The sequence below is a fragment of the Coturnix japonica genome, chromosome Z (genome assembly GCF_054131305.1).
Source record: "Coturnix japonica strain WE chromosome Z, WE-NBRP24, whole genome shotgun sequence".
NCBI classification, from domain to species: domain Eukaryota; kingdom Metazoa; phylum Chordata; class Aves; order Galliformes; family Phasianidae; genus Coturnix; species Coturnix japonica.
The window spans coordinates 17683408-17697942 of record NC_140702.1 but is presented as its reverse complement, the minus strand read 5'-3'; the positions used below and the strand labels follow the sequence as shown (position 1 = coordinate 17697942).

Sequence of the window (14535 nt, the reverse complement as noted above, 5' to 3'; positions counted from 1 at the left end):
TTCTTTATATATGTATTTTATTTCTATTTGTTTTAAGTAGGTCCTCAAGACTATGTCTTAACAATAATAATCAAATCTTGTTTTCACTTAGTGTATTCATAACATCAAATAAGGCATAGAACATAAACCTAATTCAATACCGATCTAAGAAGGAGCTGGAGGAGGCTTGATGACTAAATGGTGAAGTGTCTGCGATTAACTGTAGATGATTCTCTTTCCTGTCTAAAAGTCTCTGAGTATACTAATTTTTACTGTTGAGTTTTTGAATTATTTATTGTTTACATCCTAGAAATACAAGATAAACCATGTTTGGGCCTGTGCAGTCAATTTTGTTTCTAATGTACATATTAGAAATGTTTATTTGGAGGTGTTTAATTGGAGTTATTTTTATTGTTCATTATTATTTAGAACATAGTATGCTGCTGTGTTCCTTCCAAAGGAAGATTAGGGTTTTCACATTTTCCTTTTCTACTGAATACTGATGCTAACCTACCAGGACACACTCTTTCTTTTATCACTGAACAGGATTTTGAGACACAGAGGGCATTTCGGCAATGTTTCTTTGAGCTGGCAGCTGTTTGATAATAGCTCTGCGCTGAGGCCAGGAGAAGAGTTCTACGAAACTAATGGAACTGTGTTCTTCATGGACGGTGAAAGATCAAAGCCAGTAACACTACACGCTATTGCAGATAGAATTCCTGAATTCAATGAATTTTACATTCTAAAGTTGGTGAATGCTTCAGGTATTGTCTTCCATACCACCATTCACTTCATATCTGGTAGAAAAGAATTATGTTTAATCAATCAGAAAGGAATCAGCACTGGAAAGAGCATTGCTTTGAATCATGTCTTGGTATCCTATAATTTTCTGGTAAGGTTTTGGGTTTTATTTTTCATTTAATATTAAATTAGGTGTATGAATATGGGTAGTTTCTGAATTACTGTTAGACATATTGTCTTGATCTGAACTTTAAAAAGGATGCCTCTCCATTTCTGAAATGAAAGTTTAATAGTTTCGTTTGAGAAACAGAGAGACCTACATCTCAGAGACATAGTTTTCCATGCAGAAGAGAAATATTAAGGATATTAAAGACTATGAATATCTACTGTAATAGAGTTCCTTTATTTATTTTTTTTTCCCTAGAAAACCTAGTAAACCACTTATAGACACCACTTCATATGACATAGATTACAACTTCAGATTGCTACTGGGTGTATTTCCTAATCTGGATTCATTCCACCTCAGTACTATTTATGATCTTCTGTACCCTGGTGCAACTGAAAATGTGTGTTGACCTTTCCTGTAAGTGAAATCCATATGGGTCTTCAAAAGATTTCCTACTTAAAATAGGTAGATCACTGTACACTTTGAGCATGGAGAGTTTACATTTACATCATGATCTTCATATCATCAATTCTTACTGTGGAGAAATAGATGACTGGTAGCACAACTTGTCAGCAGTTTTAATACACAATTGATCACTCATTTTGCAAGATATATATGCTTCTGTTTCTGAAGCAGTGGGCCAGATTTTGCCATTTTATAGTCAAGTTTTGCAGTAATGAGAGAACTGATATTGGCCTCATTCTTATCAAATGAAACAAAAGTTGGCTAATTAAGAAAAGTTGGAGTTAATCTTCTTTTAGCTGAAAGACATCTTTGTGTTTTGCTGCTGACAAATGACATACGAGTTTTTCTATTGAAATTGTGCCACCATAGCATTTTAAAAATAATACAATTAAATTACACAATTTTAAAGTCAGATGATTTGGTAGTCTAGAGAATCTCAAAGGAAGATTTGATCCTTCTAAAAATTGTATTTTATTTGAGAATTTAAGTACTTCACAAATTTCTTCCTGATCATGTTTTAAACCATTAACTTTTACTTTAACTTCTGTTACATAGGTGGATCTCCTGGTCCTGGTGGCCAGTTGTCTGAAACGAGCCTTTCTGTAACCGTCATGATCCCTTTCAATGATGACCCTTTCGGAGTGTTTGTTATAGATCCGGAGAGCCAGGAGAGAGAGATTGTGGAAGATACTCTTTCTGAAGACGATCTTTCCTATATTACAGACTTCACCATCTGGAGACAGCAAGGCACCTTTGGTGTTGTCCGATTAGGTTGGGAAATACTGTCTGGTGCCTTCTCAGATGGACTGCCAGCAATGATAGATTTCTTACTGCTTGGATCATTTCCAAGTTCAGTCAAATCACAGCCCCACATGAGGCGCCATCACAGTGGAACAGACGCTTTGTATTTCAGTGGAAAAGGGGATGCATTTGGCATTATTGGTCCTGAAAATCCATACAATGGAAATACTGCACTAACCAATTTTACGCTTTCAGCATGGCTAATTCCTAATGTCGGTACAGATGGTTATATAGTTGAAAAGGACAATGATAACGGGACTTTATATTATGGCGTGAAAATCCAAACAAATGATTCTCATGTTTGCGTAGTTCTTCATTATACAGCATTAGGATCCAATATGACATATATGGCCAAAACAGCAGTCATGAAATACCTGGATGAGAATACTTGGCTTCACCTTTTGATTACTCTCGATGAAAGTATAATTGAATTCTACATTGACGGAATTCTAGTTCTAGGAGGAATGAAAAGTTTGAAAGGAGAAGCGATTGTTGATGGTGAGCCAACAGATTTCATTACATTTCTCTTTATATAGCATATACTTTGTTTGGATATACAACAATTGTAAGGTAAATGTTTTCTCTCTTTCAGTTTAATGATCAGTGCTGTACACTGGTGAGTTTAGTTGCCCAGGTTTTCCCACCATCCTCCAGATGATTCCTTTATTAGTTGCTGTGGTTTCTCATCTCTGCTGCTCAATGTCATATGTATGACAGTACCCTGAAGCATGGGATTTTTGCTTCTTTATTTTCAGAAAAGCAGCTGAGAACAGCTGAGATGTTTGTGTTGTAGCAGAACAAAATAGACTGCAATAGAACAGAGTAGAATAGAGTGGAACAGAAAAGGATACTTCCTGAAATCTGTACACTTGGTGTAGTGGGTGAAACCTGTGTTCAGAAATGCTAATACAACTGTTTATGAGTATTGTAAGAATAGATCAGTCACCCTAGTAAAAAGAATCAAAATAGCATTTGTTAAGCAAAATGTAGAATTAAAGGAGTTGCCATTTAGTTCTGCAGATCTGTGGAGGAAAGGGGGAGCCTCTAGCCTGTAAGCATCTTAAAATTACAGGAATGTGACAACTTGCTGTTAGAATAAATGAGATGGAAAAACGTGGACAGTCTAAGATGGAATTGCTTGGCCTGTGATGACCTCACTGAACCACTGAGTTGAGGTTCAAAGCACCTCCTGATTTTTTATTTCAATATTGATATGATTCCAAATTCAGTGGTAACAAGCAGTTTACGATTGATTTTTTAACAAAAAGAACAATTTAATTACAGACTTCTGTGGCTTCAGAGAAAAGCAATAACGTGAGAAAAATTATAATTTTCTTCTCAGGTCCAGGAATAGTAAGAATTGGAGCAGGAATCAATGGCAGCAGTAGGTACACGGGGCTAATGCAGGATGTAAGGCTTTATGAGCGTAAACTGACTCGTGCAGAAATCTATGAACTCCATGCAACTCCTGCAAAAAATGATGTCCATCCTGTCTCTGGATATTTGGAGTATCGGCAAGGAGAAACCAATAAATCATTCATTGTGTCTGCAAAGGATGACAATGAGGAAGAAGGAGAGGAATTATTCATACTAAAGCTCATTTGTGTGCGTGGTGGAGCTCGAATTTCACAAGAAAATACCACAGCAAGATTAAGAATACAGAAAAGTGATAATGCTAATGGCCTGTTTGGCTTCACTGGTGCATGTATCCCTGAGGTAAGGTGGTCATAGGAAAATTAAAGGTGAAGTTCTGTGTACAGAAAAGTTAATTACAGGACCAGCTTATCTAAGCACAGTCTTAATTTCACAGTGTTTGTCATCAATTTGGTTAGCAGTGTTGGTTTTCTTGTTTTGTTTTGTTTTAGTTTTTAAGAGATTTTTTTTTTCTTACAGCATACTGTGTAAGCTTGCTACTTTTTGGAGTGGATTGAAATTGACGTAAATCATCTTTAGTCAGTTATGAGGGGAAGAACATGACTGCTGTTTTTATTAGTACTGTATTGGTTTGGAGAAAAAAAAAAAAAAAAAAAAAAAAAGAAGAGTACAGTTTCTGAACTGGGAGCTCTGCATTCTGTTCAGTCAAAGTGCTAATGCTCAGTGTTTTTTAGAATAACTGTCCTGCCTGAGTGATACTAGTTTTCAGTTTGAGTCAGTTTGCTATTCGTGTGCCTACCATATGCTATGCTATGAAAATGGATTCCTTCAGGTTCAGATGCCACTGATATACTGTGATGCCACAGATCGTCAACCAACCATGAAGAAAAATTAAAAATTTATATAGTATGTTAATTGTTTTGAACCTATCTTATGTCCATTACACCAAGAAAGTATGAGAACTCATAGTGATGATTCAGGAACACAGCAATGTTTTACTGGTAGTTTAAAGGCTTTCTGTGCATCTGTGTACTAGAAAGCTGGAGTCACATGCAGTATCTACAGTGTGTCATGCAGCACCCCTGAAATTTACTTGATGACTATGATAACATTAACCTTTCTGGAAATTTTCAGATAAAATTTTATATTTTAGAATTGCTGCCATTCATTTCTAAAACATATAGTCCACATGAATTCATTTACAAAGATGTGAAATCTTGCTGCAGAAGTCAAGTTCTCTCTTAAGAGAGAGAGTGCTGTAAGGAAGACTGTAGCACAGAAAATTCTAAGTTTTTGTGAATGATGATGGTGTAGTTTAATTTATATGTATCTGTTTTTGTTGTTTTTTTTTTTTGTCTGGTGCTGGGAAAAGGGATGACCCAAATCTTTCTGCAAAATATTGCTAAGAAAAACTAAAATAAACTGCATTGATACAAAGTAGTTTGAGTTGCTTTTGGCTTGTATATTTCAAGCACATTGATTCTGTTTATGACACATAGGTTTGGGAAAGAGATTCTGTACAGGGTAAATCTATGTGTTGTTTCTGACCTTCACCCTGGGGGACACATTAGAAATTGTTGCAAATTCCACTAGGATTGTTCTAACGGCCATCAAAGTCAGTTTCAGCTTCCTACAACTCCAAAGGAGCTGAAAATAACATGACAATGATGTTTGTTTGTTTGTTTGTTTAGCTGCACATTTGATTGACATTAGAGAATTCTGTGTTATGCGTTTATTGGCTTGATTTACTTTTACAGAAAGAAACATTTAAAAATCTTGCTTTCTTCCAGACATCTGATGAAGGTTCCACTATTTCCTGTGTTGTGGAGCGCACAAGAGGAGCCCTAGACTATGTGTATATAAAATACATTATCTCACAGGTTGATTCCACTGGCATTAATTACTCTGTTACCGATTTTTCTAATAGCAGTGGCACTATCACATTCCTCCCTTGGCAGAGATCAGAGGTAAACCCTACCTTCCTATTAACTATTCATCCTGACCTTTACAAACCTGCTGGAGAATACCTTCTGAGGGTGCCTGACTGGCTTTCATATCAGAATATGTTTACTTCACATTGCCTTTGTGATATTTTGCTGCACCTTTTAAATATTTCTTTTATTATTTTTTTCCCTGACAAGAAAGTGGCATAATAGATCCTTTTAGATCTCTGTATACCTCAGTTCAGTTACAAAATGCACATGTGTATTTGGTTGCATATAAAGTCAGATAAACATATATATGCAATATAGAAATGAATAATTGTATTTCTGTACATGTGTATGTGTAATTTTTAAAGTGTAAATGCTCCGGTTACTTTTGAATTTTATCACTTTTTGAATTGAGTGTTGCAACCCAGATTAATCTTCACATCAGTTAAATAGCAGTAAATTTAACTACTGGTCTTTCATCCACATTCTGTCTCCTTTTGCCTAAACTGTTTTAATGAATTCATTCCCAACCTGCAGCACAGAATTTTTGCAGTTATTTGAAGTGGTGTGAGACCACAATACTGCAGAGAGTTCATGTATGTTTTCTAGTAGTGTTTGTATAATAAGCGTGAATTTTGAGTAGAGAATGCCATCCAATTTCATTTGCATCAGTCAGTCTGCAGAAGTCAGTGTGAACTGGTGGAAATTCACCAAAGACATTTGAAAGGATCCCAGTGTTTTCACTGGAACTGAGAATTTGGACCCAGTTAGGTAACAGGATAGCTGATGAAAGCTTGTCATATCTGAATATAGTTTGTTCATGTCATTAGTCAATCAGCTTTAACTGTGATGAATCATATTACTGCATTTCATAGAATTATACAAAACAGAAGTTTCCTAATCTTTTCAAATCTGATGTACTGGGTGAGGTATGTCTTACTCAATCTAGTGGCAGAAAAGGGCTGATATACACTCTTGCTCCTCTACCTTGAGTAGTGACTGATTAAAAAATTCAGTCAATTATGCAGGTTCATGAAGCTCATCGTGTTGATTGTTGCATGGTTTGATTTTTCCATGATTTGATCCTTCTCTAGGTGTTAAATTTGCATGTTATTGATGATGACATTCCGGAGTTAAATGAATATTTCCGTGTGACATTAGTCTCTGCAGTGTCTGGAGATGGAAAACTAGGTTCAACTCCTACCAGTGGAGCAAGTATAGATCCAGAGAAGGAAACTACTGATATCAGCATCAGAGCCAGTGACCACCCATATGGTAACAATGATGGAAATCATACAGTCTTGTTTCAAGTAATTGTGTAGTTCTCGTTAGTCAGATAAAACCTTTTCTTAGTCTTAATGAGTGAAGTAGCAATGCCAGGTATTCCACTTTATCTAACTTGAGATTAATTCATTTTTTATATACCTGAAAGAATGCAGAACCGTCCTTGAGAATTTTAAAAGAAAGCCTGGAAGCTTTCCTAATCAAACAGGCAGTGGTCCCCAAGTAAGAACAAATAGAGGCTACATTTTGGTCTTGTGAAAACTGTCAAACGTGATTTTCTGACAATGAGTGTCATTTCTGTCTGCTTGTTATATTACTAAATAGCCAGTAATGTAAGGTTCATTTTGGAAGAGCTGATTTTATTACAGTGTTGTTGCTTAATCAAGGTTGAGAGGAAGATCAGTGAGATACATCACATCCCTTGCTCAGAGATATAATTTAGCAGAGGGTTGTTAGAGATATGGTACTATGATTAGGCTGCAGTTCGACTTGATGATCTTCAAGGTCTTTTCCAACCAGGGTAATTCTATGATTCTATGATCCCTGGTATGAGTGTGATGGATGCATAAGGATATACTGATATAAGTGATTTTTAATTTCAGAACCATTACTTATTATAAATATCATTGATTGTTTTATTTAAACTGATTGTCATCATTTAAATTTGATTCAAGAAGCTCTATAAGTAATATTTCTTGCCTGCCAGGTTTGCTCCAGTTCTCTGTGGGGATGCCTCCTGAGCCAGGTGATAAAATGATTCTTCCAGCTTCTTCTGTGCCACATATTACTATTAAAGAAGAAGTTGGACACATCAGATTACTGGTAGTTCGTGCACAAGGCCTTCTTGGAACAGTTCTGGTGGAATACAGAACGGTGCCACTTACAGCTTTCAGTCCAAAAGATTACCAGGTATGGCCATTGCCAAGGTAGTATAATTATTTTGGGATTTAATAAGAATTATTTATCTTGAAGACAGCCTTCAGTTAAACTACTTTACCCCAGCTGCAGTTTTTTCATGGGAAGACTGCTTGATGTAGTAAATGAATATATAGTAGTCCCTTTATTACATATATAAGTTGCTCTATGACTGTTATGTTCTTTCTGTGTAGTGTAGGAAGTTGCATTTTCTGAGAAAATACCCTGGTTTTGATTTTTTGTCTCAGGAGAAGGCAGTATAGCAAGGAGTTTTGATGTTATTTTTTATGGCATCCAGGTGCATGTACAGATTAAATCATGTATACACATACTGGGATTTCTACATGCTTAAATAAATAATTTGCATTCGTATACATTTGCCTGTCCAATTGATAATTGAGCAGAAAAATTACAAATGAATACAGATGTTCACCAATTCATCCATTTAGATTTCCTTTTTTTTTTTTTTTGTAGAAGATTTATTTATTGATTTATTTATTTATTTATTTTAAAGCATAAGTGAAAAAAATGAATGTTTTGAAGAAGACAAAATGAAAGTTATGTTCCTTTTCTTTTTATATGGATGAAAACATTAGAATAAAAAATGTGAAGAGCTTTCATATTGCAGGCTGTCTTGGGCACACTGGAATTTCAGCCAGGAGAAAGATACAAGTACATTACGGTTAACATCACTGATAATTCTATTCCTGAATTAGAAAAAACATTTGAAGTGGAGCTGTTGAACCCGGAGGGAGGAGGTAAGTCACTTTCATCAATCACTTAGTTGCACTTTCTTTAACTCCATTCCTTAAAATCGTGCCTTTTTTTAGTATCATTTTCATGTAATTTCTGAAAACAAACAAAAACCACTCCTGTATTCCTCAAGCAGCATTCTTTTTCCTTAGGAAAAAAACACTCCTTGGTTCATTTGTTAATCATTGCAAACAAGCAGACATGTAAAGGCAGGTGCTGCTCTTCACATTATGTAACAATGGTTGGTAATGAGAATTAAAATAACTCAAAAAACATATTAATAACTCTTTGCACTTCAAAAATTTTGAATATTTGTAAAATATTTTAAGCTATGTGGTCAAAGTATGGTGGTGGTTCTTGTTGGTTTAAAAATAACCATGTGTTTTTTGTTTTTTGTTTTTTGTTTTTTTAAATCAGAGAAATTGTAGAACGTTGGCTCATAACCTGTTCATTTGGGCTATAGTAGTACTAGGCTGTGGGTGCTGAAAGGTTTGGGAATAACAGCCAAGTTAGGTTAGGTACCTATTTGTAAGGATAAGAAAAATGTTCCAAGGAATTACTGGTTTAAGGTGTTAGGACAGCAAGCATCCCTTAAAGAAGCTTATACAATTAGAGAATTTTTCTAGTATCTTGTTCTAGGGAGGTAAATTAATGGAAACATTGAGAGTGAAATATTGATTTTACTTTTTTTAATGGATGTTGTGGAAGTGTCATGCCTTGTAGAAGAATGTATCACACTACCTTGAATAAAACCAGCTGTTCACCATGATTCCACGTGCCTATGGTGTAGTGTGGCCTTACCGATTCTTTTGATAAAATTAGTAGACTTCTCAAGTATTTTCTCTTTTTGGTTGGATAGTTATTTGGTTAAGAGAAATAAAATATTTCCTTCTCAAATTAGTTCATCTTTTTGCAGATCTTCCCAACTTTCTGACACATTCTTACTTTGTGAGATGTTAGAATGAAGGCTCTGAGGAGCTTTGTGTCCATTATTTCAGATTTACATTTATCTGTGACAAACTTCAGAAGTGAGAAAGAGGAAATACAAAAAGTAGACACAAAAAGGAAAAGAAGGACAAAAAATGGGTGTAGATGTTTTCTTTCCTTCTGACCTCCCAGTGCTATGTCCAATGTCATTACTTAAGAAGTTTTAATCAGAAATCCTGTACACTTTCGTAACTGCAGCTAATGCCTTCCTAGAATGTATTTCTCTTTTTTTTTTTTTTCACTCGTTGTTTAAATTACCCTCTGCTTACTCTGTATTTATAAATGTATATATGTGTATATATGTGTGTGTCTGTCATCTAAAAGTTGCTGAGCTCTTTAGAAATGATGGCAGTGGTAGTGGTGATGGGAACATGGATTTCTTCCTTCAAACTGCCTATCAACATGGTAAGCATTTTGGATTAACCTTAATTTCTTTAACTGTAATACCCTTCATAAATTATTCCATTGAGTTTTATCTTATTATATATTATTATATTATCTTATATATCTTATTCATTTAGGTGTATCAAGATGCTCATTGTCCTGTTAAGGCAGGCTTACTTTCAACAAAAGTCAACACTGAGTGTAACACACAAAGTAACAGTTTCTCTATCTTCAAAACTATATTGTTGTAAAACAGTGTTGTTAATCAGGAAGTATAGGCTGCAAAATTAAAATGGCTGAGGATCATCAATTATTCTGGAGAACAAAGAGAAATGGCACTTTTAAAATGGAGGGTAATTTAAGAATCACCTGACTACAAGCTTTGATACTTGTTTTATTTCACTTTGAGTCAAAAATAGTCAAGAAAAGTAAGCTGCATTTAAAGGAATGCTTTGATTTTATGTTTGTTTGTTTGTTTTTTGCCAACTTCTTTAAGTTTGTATATGTAACATGACATACATGGAAAAAAGACCCTGAGAAAATGGGAAAAAAAACAAACAAAACAAACAAAAACAACTAACCAAACAACAAACAAACAGCGAAAAACACTATATGCAGAAAACATAAAAATTGAGGGAAAATTCTAATTATACATGCCTTTGATTTAAGCCCTACTGACCTGAAAAATTTATTTGAGCACCTATTATCTGATGTACTGCACAATGACAGTCTGATTTTCTGATTTATTTGTAAATTCAAAGAAGTTCAGCTTGTAACTAGTCAGTGGCTTAACAACATTTTTTGAGCTTCCAGGGGTGTACTGTTTCCTCATCTGTGTTTCCAGAAATTGTTTTCTTAAGTGCCAGGCTCTTTTTAAGCAGCTAGTTATTTTAGCCAAGATGATAATTGTTCTTCATTTTAATTTCAGCTGCTGTTACAATGACATTTGCTTTTATGCAATCTACACTGCTAACGCTGTATTTTATTGTATAACTCAGCACCATTGATATTCATTAATAAAACGATTAGTTTTCCTTCTGTTCCTCCCTTAAAATGTTTTATTATTTTGTTTTGTTATGTTTTTGTTTTTTTGTTTTTTTCTCACAAGAGCTGCCAGGATTGTGTTACTGCAAGTCAGTTCTTTATCTATTTGGATAGTTATTGTCATTATTCTACATTTATTTAATAATAATTTTTAATTTTTTTTTTTAAAAAAAAAAGCTTAATAGTGCAGATATGTGCTTTTTATAACTAAGCTTCTTAGATGATCTCTTTCATGTAAGAAATGGTGTTGGAAAAATAACTCATTTTGGAACTTGCACTTACAGCCAGCTTGGGAATTGCATCGCACATCATTGTGACTATTGAAGCTTCTGATGATGCTCATGGTGTGTTTGAGTTCAGCGCTGAGTCACTCTCAGTGAATGGAACCGAGCCTGAAGATGGAGATAGCAATATTGTGCTGCAGGTTAGAAAGTTCTGGGTCTCATACTGACTCATACTGCTTTGCAGTCCTGTTCTATTCTGTTTTTACAGTGTTTTGTTTACAGTGTGTTGGCCTACAAGTTTTTATACCTAGCTTTATCATGCACATCTGTTTTGTCACTTCATACTTCACTTTCTTTTATGTAACTTTCAGCTTCAAGCTAAAATGATGCAACAACTATACCTATAGTCTTAAAATTAATTCTAGGTGTGTTTATATTTGAGATATGAATATTTTAAATGGAGTGCCGAGGCACACCAAATACAGCAAAGCTGAGATAAGGATGATTACACTGTATTTTTAAAACATTATTGCTAATTCTTTGCATCACTGAGTTGGTGGTGCATGTAATGGAGGAGATCAATTATATGCAGTTTGCAGAGAGGGTGTCAAGGATGAAGTGGCCATCAGATGTCTTGGCCGCAGTCACCATGAAGTCACCAGGTTTAAAATCTGTTGTAGTAGGAAGAAAATTGGCAGTAAAACTTCAGTTTTTAAGCACTACCTCTGAAGTGCACAGAAACAGGCAATTCCAAAATATCAGAAGAAAGTTGGGCAGAAGACCAGTTTGACAGAGTGGGGGTTTTCTCTTTGAAAAAGAAAGTATATGGCCACTGTAAGCAAGGTTTGGTTACTTAGGAGGACTGCAAAGATAATGTTTGCCATGCCGAGAGGAAGTTTGTAACCAAAGCTCAGTTTGAGTTGAAGCTGGCCAATACTGTGAGGGACAACGTAAGAAGTTTTTAAAAGTACATTAGTAGCAAAACATTTTTCCTTTATTAGATGAGGATGATCACCTCACAAGTAATAACACGGAGACACTGATCATGGGCTCCCCCTGGAGCCCTGAGTTATGGATCTGCACCTTCAGTAATTATCAGCTCCACGCCAAATCCAAGTTTATGTGGGATTTGATGCTCACAGGCAGCAGAGGGCAGCGCTTGGCTCTGCTCTGCGTGACTGCGACAGGACCCGAGGGAATGGCATGGAGCTGTCAGGGGAGGGGCAGCTGAGGTAAGGGAAAGGGTCTGCACCAGAGGGCAGTGGGCATGGAATGGGCTGCACAGGGTGTTTGGACAACACTCTCAGACAAAGGATTTTAATTTAGGGTGGTTCTGTGTGGAGCCAGGAGTTGAACTTGGTGATGCTTGTGAGTCCCTTCCTACTCAGAATATTCTGTAGTTCCATGAATTTGTTCTATAGTATCTTTTCTTTCTTTTTGCACCAAAAACACATAAATCTTTGTATTTTCTACTTAGATTGTGAGAACTCATGGGGCCCTGTCTGAGGTGACTCTGCACTGGATCATTGACTGTGATCATACTGAAGATCTGATCTCTACATATGGAAACATAACATTTCATGTTGGCCAAGTGAGAGCGAACATCACAGTACAGGTTTCTCCTGATGATGTTCCTGAACTGGATAAGATATTTTCAGTTTTGATCATCAATGTTTCCAGTGGTCGTCTTGGAAATCATACTAATGCAACATTAACTGTTTTAGCTAATGATGATCCATATGGACTGTTCATCTTTTCCGAGAAAAACAGACCAATCAAAGTTGAGGAAGAAACAAAAAATATTTCTTTGACAATAGTAAGGCTTGGTGGTCTCCTCGGTACAGTAGTGGTAACATACAGAACTCTAAGTGATGATGAAGAATTCGCCTTTCTTCCACCTAATGTTGTTAGAGCAATACAAGGAAAAGATTACATACCCATTTCTGGTTATACAGTCTTTGCTGCCAATGAAAGAGAGACCACTATATCTTTGCCTATTTTAGATGATGATGATCCTGAGAGGTCAGAATCTGTTTTTGTGGAGCTAAACAATACTGTTTTGATTGAAAAAGTGCAGGATCGGCCAAGTAAGTATCTTACGCATGTAAACCAAAACTTTAAGCATGCAAGCTAATACTTAAGCTTCATAGGATAAAATGCAATAATTGAAATCTCAATAAATTTTTACCTCTACCTAACTTCATATAGTTAAGAATTCTATGAGTAGTATATTTTAGAGTATGTCATACTCAGTATGATAATTTGCTGTTTTCTGACAGCATATATTTCTGTTATCGCTATATTTTCTCAGGATTAGCATTTTTTTTGCCTTTTGAATTTGCCTTATATATTGGTTTTGTGCCCTAATAATCATTCACTTGATGATGTTTCTCTAAAGCGTATATTAGGAAATAAATTAGTTCTGCTTGCTGAAGGCCAAAAAAACCTTTTAAAATTTAGGTGGTGTAGAATCACAGATACATGCTGTTTCTATTTAGTGTGCAGAATTTTAGCTTGTTCCTTTATTCTGATAAATTCTGGTCATTATAGCCTGATTTATACTTAAGAGCTGCTTTGACGTGTCTCATTGCTTCCTGCTCACCTACATCCTCCCCAGGATTAATTGTAATTTTAAGGGAAGCTTTACTAATAATTCTGCTGGGAACTGATAGGTTGCTTACATTTCAAAATTCTATTGTCCTATCGACAAATAAATAATTTTGATAATAGCTCACCTCATCTTTATGCCACAGCAGGGTAGACTAATAAGTTTTAAAATAAATAAATAAATAAATAAAATAATTAATTAATTAATTTTGTCAAAATGTTTAACGATTCCTTTGTTAAAGCTAATAGTGTATCACTTGTCTATGAATTTCACAGCAACATATAGGAAACATTTCAGACTTTTTCTTACCAAGTTGTTTTGTTTTTTTTTTTTTCATTTCAGTTGTAAATTCTCCTCGTCTTGGATCAGCGAGTGAGACAATAGCTCATGTAATTATTAATGCCAATGATGATGCTTTTGGAACACTTCAGCTTTCAGCTTCAACTGTGCGAGTTGCTGAAAATTATGTTGGACCAATCATTAATGTTACCAGAACTGGGGGAATTTTTGCAGATGTTTCTGTGAAATTTAAAGCTATGCCAATAACTGCAACAGCAGGTGAGAAACCAGAACAGTAGAAATACATGCTGTGTGTTAAACCAGGCAAGGCATTCTGTATACTTTCACTAACCAAAGCAAACAAATCCAGTCAAATGAAAGAAGTAGGAAAAAAAAAAATGAAGTGTGGTATTTACTGACTGAGCTCAGGAGACAGGAATCCAAGCCCTGTGTGACCATACTTCCCGTTTTAAAAAGCTATGAGTCACCATCACTGAGGAATCTAGCAAGAGAAATAAGGAAAGGAAATGGCTTCTCATTTCCCTAGTAGCTGTTCATATCATCAAGTTGGGAAAACAAACAAACAAACAAACAAAAAAC

The 14535-nt window shown here is 35.3% G+C and overlaps 1 protein-coding gene across 10 annotated transcripts in view; it reads left to right on the top strand.

The window, feature by feature from the left end:
- ADGRV1 (adhesion G protein-coupled receptor V1) overlaps nucleotides 1–14535 on the top strand; it is a 235322-nt gene that overhangs the window by 36447 nt on the left and 184340 nt on the right. For all 10 annotated transcript variants that reach the window (XR_014939100.1, XR_014939101.1, XR_014939102.1 and 7 more), the window contains exons 19-29: nucleotides 526–743; nucleotides 1907–2650; nucleotides 3495–3868; nucleotides 5317–5493; nucleotides 6552–6732; nucleotides 7448–7650; nucleotides 8285–8414; nucleotides 9721–9801; nucleotides 11109–11248; nucleotides 12526–13135; nucleotides 13999–14214. Coding sequence is in view for 4 of the 10 variants with exons in the window: in XM_085527985.1 (XP_085384111.1) it covers nucleotides 526–743; nucleotides 1907–2650; nucleotides 3495–3868; nucleotides 5317–5493; nucleotides 6552–6732; nucleotides 7448–7650; nucleotides 8285–8414; nucleotides 9721–9801; nucleotides 11109–11248; nucleotides 12526–13135; nucleotides 13999–14214 (3074 nt within the window). In the remaining 6 variants the exon portion in view is untranslated. The remainder of the gene's footprint in view (nucleotides 1–525; nucleotides 744–1906; nucleotides 2651–3494; nucleotides 3869–5316; nucleotides 5494–6551; nucleotides 6733–7447; nucleotides 7651–8284; nucleotides 8415–9720; nucleotides 9802–11108; nucleotides 11249–12525; nucleotides 13136–13998; nucleotides 14215–14535) is intronic.